The 6,069-nt window shown below is 35.3% G+C and overlaps 1 protein-coding gene across 1 annotated transcript; it reads left to right on the top strand.

Annotated features, from left to right (window-relative positions):
* The first annotated feature begins 614 nt into the window (after positions 1-614).
* Positions 615-3,661, top strand: LOC111390939 (probable leucine-rich repeat receptor-like protein kinase IMK3). Its single transcript, XM_023016065.1, has 2 exons — positions 615-2,824; positions 2,903-3,661. The coding sequence occupies exons 1-2, from the start codon at positions 985-987 to the stop codon at positions 3,520-3,522; spliced, it is 2,460 nt and encodes an 819-aa protein (XP_022871833.1). The 5' UTR covers positions 615-984; the 3' UTR covers positions 3,523-3,661.
* Positions 3,662-6,069: the final 2,408 nt, after the last annotated feature.

The raw sequence follows: 6,069 nt of genomic DNA, 5'->3' as shown, positions 1-6,069 counted from the left end.
GCAGGTCACAACCTAACCTAGTCCAAAATAATTAAATAATCATAAAGAAAGGAGAAGTTGAATTTAAAACCTCGTATGACCAAAAGGACTTTCCTAAATAGCCATGTAGGTAGCTTCAATAATAAGTTGGAATTAAAATCAAATTTTTAATAAATTTTAGTAAAAATTGATAAACTATAGGCTCCGTTTGGAAGGAATTTTTTATCCCCAAAAATTAATTTTTTGACCGTTATTTCACTATTCAAGCCGTAATTTTTTTCTTTCGTAGATGAACCCTACTTTTCTCCTAACGATCAAAAAATCAATTTTCAAAATTCCTACCGAACAGACCCTATATTGTTGAAAAGTATGTGATTATGGTTAACATTAATAGTTGACTTTGACTTGAATTAAATAGGTAATTCAACAAAACTGGCAAGGGCATTATTGTTATTTCAAGTTCAATGACAATGGCAAACTAGTAAAGTTGGCCCCATTAAAAATTCTAATTTAACCCGAACATAGCCGTTGGAGATCATGCACGGAGCCTCTTATATAAAAAACATAGAATCAAGTTTTTGGAATTCCAAACCCTAAAGTAAATGTGCCTATTCATAATTCATTCATGCAAAAAAAAAACCATAAAAACTAGCCGTTAGGCTTTTAGCCAAGAAGAAAGCAGCTCCTTTGAATGAATCTATGTGACACCTGACACTCCTCATGTCTCCCCAGAAACCTATTTTTAGACTCTTTCTCTCTCATCTTTCTCTTTCTGTAGTCTGTACTTCACGTGCTTCATTACAGGAGCCCCACCTCTTTTGGTTCCCCACTTTTGTCTACAAAACTCGTTTCACACTATTCATTACAATATTTTCATTCTTGAAAGCTAAGGTTCTCGCGCTAGGAGAGGAAGAGAGGAGAGAGAAATTAGGTTTTACTTACTTTCCCGTTACTTCAGTTCACATACATTTCTTCTTGTTTTTAAGATTTATGTTAAGTTCTTAGATGCTTATGGAGGGGAAAGTCTATATGTTGAGAGTTTCTTACACTTGCCCATTTCAAGAAATTCAGTTTCCAAAACAAAAAATAACTTACCAGCATTATTTTGGTGAAAAAAAGAAGGAAAAATTGAAGCCATTTTGTCCTTTGAGTTGTTCAAGAAAGCTGTTTCAGTTTGCACAGATTTTATTGGTTTTTCAGCTGTTTATTTGTGTGATTCAACCAGTTTCAAGTGAGGCTTGGGATGGTGTGATTGTCACAGAAGCTGATTATCAAGCTCTCCAAGCCTTTAAGCATGAATTGGTTGATCCGAAGGGTTTCTTGAGAAGCTGGAATGACAGTAGCTATGGAGCTTGTTCAGGTGGTTGGGCTGGGATCAAATGTGCACAAGGCCAAGTAATTGTAATCCAACTTCCATGGAGAGGTTTAGGTGGCAGAATCACTGAAAAAATTGGCCAATTTCAAGCTTTAAGAAAACTTAGCCTCCATGATAATGTCGTTGGTGGTTCAATTCCAATTTCTTTGGGATTCTTACCCAATTTAAGAGGTGTTCAATTGTTCAATAACAGGTTTTCTGGTTCAATTCCTGCTTCACTTGGCTTGTGCCCTCTTCTTCAAACACTAGACCTTGGTAATAATTCTTTGTCTGGGGAAATCCCATCGAGTCTTGTTAACTCAACAAAGCTTTTTTGGCTCAATATTAGCCACAATTCTTTGTCTGGTTCAATCCCAGCCAGTCTTACACAATCTCCATCCCTTGTATTCCTTGCTCTTCAGAACAACAATCTTTCAGGGAGTATTCCTTCTTTTGGTAAGTTAAGTGAACTTCAAGAAATTTCACTTAGTCATAACCAATTGAGTGGAGTGTTACCAAGTGATATTGGGAATCTCTCTAGGCTTAGGACAATTGATTTCTCATATAATGCCATCAACGGGAGCTTGCCTAATAGTCTGTCTAATCTACAGAATTTGTTAGTTCTCAATTTGAGGAATAACCGATTTAATGGCCATATTCCGACTACAATTGAGAATATTTCTTCACTTAGGCAGCTTGATTTTTCAATTAACAATATTAGTGGGGAAATTCCAACTTCTCTTGGTGATTTACCCAATCTTGATTCCTTCAACGTCTCATATAACCACCTTTTTGGTCCTGTTCCGGCTAAGCTTTCTCAAAAATTTGATTCAAGTGCCTTTGTGGGCAATCTTGAACTATGCGGGTATAGTCCTTCAACCGCGTGTGCATTATCCCCTTCCCAAGCTCCACCAGCTCCTTCGTCACCAGAAGCGCTGAAAAAACATGGCCGAAATCTAAGTACTAAAGACATTATTCTCATTGCAGCAGGGGCTCTCCTAATAGTTTTACTTATACTTTGCTGCATTTTGCTCTGCTGCTTGACAAGGAAGAGAGCCGCGGCAAAAGAAGCTGATGATGGTCAGGCTGCAGGAAGGGCAGTCGCAGCCCGGGGTGAAAAGGGTATTCCACCAACTGCTGGTGAAGTTGAAGCAAGTGGAGGAGAAACAGGAGGAAAACTTGTGCATTTTGATGGCCCTATGATTTTTACTGCAGATGATCTTTTGTGTGCCACTGCTGAGATTATGGGCAAAAGCACTTATGGAACAGTGTACAAGGCCACATTGGAAGATGGTAGTCAAGTTGCTGTGAAGAGATTGAGAGAAAAGATAACCAAAGGCCAGAGGGAATTTGAAACTGAGGTTAATTCACTTGGGAAAATCAGACATCCTAATCTTTTAGCCCTTAGGGCTTTTTATCTAGGTCCAAAAGGAGAAAAGCTTTTAGTTTTCGACTATATACCTAAAGGAAGCTTGACAACTTTTCTTCACGGTGAGTGAATTCGAGTCTAGTTTCGTTTTTCTATCTTACTGTAATGACTGGCTTACAAAGTGTCATGTTTTATTCCAGCTCGTGGCTCTGAGACAACGGTTGATTGGCAGACTAGGATGAACCTAGCGAAAGGCATGGCAAGAGGGTTGCTCTACCTTCACACAAATGTGAACATAATTCATGGGAATCTTACATCAAGCAATATTCTGATTGATGAACATAACAATGCTAAGATTGCAGATTATGGCCTTTCGCGCCTAATGACAACTGCTGCAAACGCAAATGTAATTGCAACTGCAGGAGCATTAGGCTATAGAGCACCAGAGCTTTCAAAGCTTAAGAAAGCCACCACCAAAACTGATGTGTACAGCCTTGGGGTCATCATATTAGAACTTCTCACTGGGAAGTCTCCGGGAGAGGCAATGAATGGCATCGATTTGCCTCAGTGGGTTGCCTCCACTGTTAAAGAGGAGTGGACTAATGAAGTTTTTGATCTGGAGTTGATGAAGGATGGCTCAGTTATTGGTGATGAGTTGTTGCACACATTGAAACTGGCCTTGCATTGTGTTGATCCCTCGCCATCGGCTCGACCAGAAGTACATCAAGTTCTCCAGCAACTGGAAGAGATTAGACCGGAAACAGTTACTAGTTCTGGTGATGTAGGTGGAGCAGTAGCAGGCCCTTCAACAAGTGATTAAAAGATTATAATGAATTCAATTAGTATTGTTGAAAAATTAGATATCAGTCCACTAACATTCTTTTATTCTTGTAATTTTCTGCATTGTTGTGGTGTGTCTGTATATTATTACAAATTTGTTCAAATTATTGGAGGGACAATTGTGCCAAATAGTCATAAGAATGGCTGTGGAATCCTTCCTAATTCCCATCCCATCCCCCTTCTGTTGATGAAAAAGTGCAGTTTTTTTTTAACCCATTTTCTACAATCATAATTAATAATAGGGAAATTTGTACAAACCTTTCAAAAAAAGTGCAGCGATCTCAAACCTTTACGTTCCAAATTTTTTAAAAATGTGCAGTAAAAGGATCTATGGATGAGTTCCCGTTCAAAAATTCGCTAGTTGACTAAAAGTCAAGCGTTTGATCATAATTTGGTCAACTTTAGAAATGTAAAAATAATTTTAAGTTAGAAAATATAGACTTGTCATTTTTTTTCCATTTTAAAAATGGTCAAATCATGGTTAAATGCTTTAGTTTAGGTCAACTAATGGATTTTTGGATGGAAACTATCTCTATGTTCTTCCACCACACATTTTTGAAAGATTTGTTGAGACTGTACCGTACTTTTCGAAGAAGTTTGAAACCTCTATTGTAAATTTCCTTATATTACAATTCAAACCAATCCAAGGTTGTATGTGACAAGAAGTCTATTAAGCACATTGAAGAGTTGAGACTTAGCCCAATTCTATAGTGTCCAAACCGGGTATAACCAGACCCTTAGATAAGGCCCATATAACCAAACGAGAGTTATGCTACACTTACAAAGGTGGTTGATAAAATTGGATGACAAAATCACATCCACACCTATCATTTTAAAAACAGATTTTTAAATCATTCGATGACCTGAATTTTACCAACACACTTTGTAACTCAACTTTTGTAACCCAACTTTGTACAAGTAACTTTATTAAACCAAATGGACCCCAGTTACAAGTGAGCTGCTAAGATTCTAAAAAGAGATGGTGCCTGTACTTGGAGGTTAAACTCCAATATCTAACCCTAGAAACAAGAGTTAAGTGTGGAAGTTACCAAAGGAAAAATAAAATAAAATAAATAAATAAATAAAATATATATATATATAGAGCAAAGTTTGGAAGTTACCGAAGGAAAAAAATAAAATAAAATAAAAAATTATATATTTATATAATAATAATAATAATAATAATAATAATAATAATAATAATAATAATAATGAAATGGAACAATACGTAAAGTAAAATTCAAAGGAAAATTATGCTCAAACAGGGACCTTGGACAAGCCCCTGTCACACGGGCCGGTCCAAGGCCCCTGTCAATGTAGTGCTTCTCAAAATCAAAATACAAAGTATTATGGTTTTGGACTCAAATTGGTGCGTCCATAATGGATAACAAGATGGACAACTTATAAAAATACTTTTAAAATTAGGATTTTTTCAAAAAATAATATGAAAAATTGTTTGAAAATAAAAAATACTGTGTGATATAAAAAATTAACACAATGTCACTTTTTTTTGAATAAAAATTATCACTTTTTAATTTAAAAAAAGGTGACACAATGTTGCTTTTAAAAGTTAAATGTGAATTTTTTTATTAAAAATGACATACAATGTTACTTTTATTAAAAAATGATATTTGTCACTTAAAAAAAGTAATATAAATTAAGAAGGTGACTGAAAAAAGTGTTAATCTCTGAACAAAAAAGTGTCAAATTTTTTTTAAAAAAAAAAAGTGAAAATAATAAAAGAATGACAAAAATTTAAAAAAAGTTACAAATAAAAAAAAATGACACAAACTAAAAAGGTGATAGAAAATAAAAGAGTGACAAACAATAAAAAAAAAGTGACAATTTTTTTTTTTTAAAAAAAGACCCAAATTTAAAAAAAAAAAAAAAGTGATAGAAAATAAACTTCGCATTTGAGATTTGATCAGTCTATTGAGGCATTCTGCCAATTTTAAAATGAAACAATTTTTAAAAAGTGACACAAATTTAACCGTTCCAAACATTTAAAAGAAGCGACGAAAAATCAAAAAAATAACACACACAAATTAAAGCATTGGAAATCGCAAAACCCATCGCTGTGTCATGTGTATGCACGTAATGCAACCCATCAACCCCATCACATAACCCCTACATCCCAACTTCCTAACATAGAAACAACAGAACCGCAGCACATAGAAACAACCGAAACTTTCCCCACCACTGCACTCTCGTTCACGAACAACAGAAAACTCAATGAAATTGAAACCTCACCCTCCTCTTGAACTCAGATAAATTTTGGGTATGAGTCCCACTGCCTCGAAAAAAAGCCGAAGTAAGGTAAGGGATATTTTCGAAGGGATTGCACGGGAAAGTGAGTGTGGAGATGAGATAAGAAGATAGAAGTGGAGAAAAGGAAGAGTGAGAAGTGTAGAGAAAATATTGATTCTTGATTCGGTTATTAAACTCATTAGTTAGGAAATTAGTTAGTGAGTTAGAAAATCAGTTAGGAGCCTTAGATTCTAACAAGTTTTCTGGTATTAGTTTTAAC

Source organism: Olea europaea, unplaced genomic scaffold, assembly GCF_002742605.1.
Source record: "Olea europaea var. sylvestris unplaced genomic scaffold, O_europaea_v1 scaffold729, whole genome shotgun sequence".
Taxonomy (NCBI): domain Eukaryota; kingdom Viridiplantae; phylum Streptophyta; class Magnoliopsida; order Lamiales; family Oleaceae; genus Olea; species Olea europaea.
Note: the sequence above shows the minus strand (reverse complement) of the source record. Positions and strands in the feature narration are given on the sequence as shown.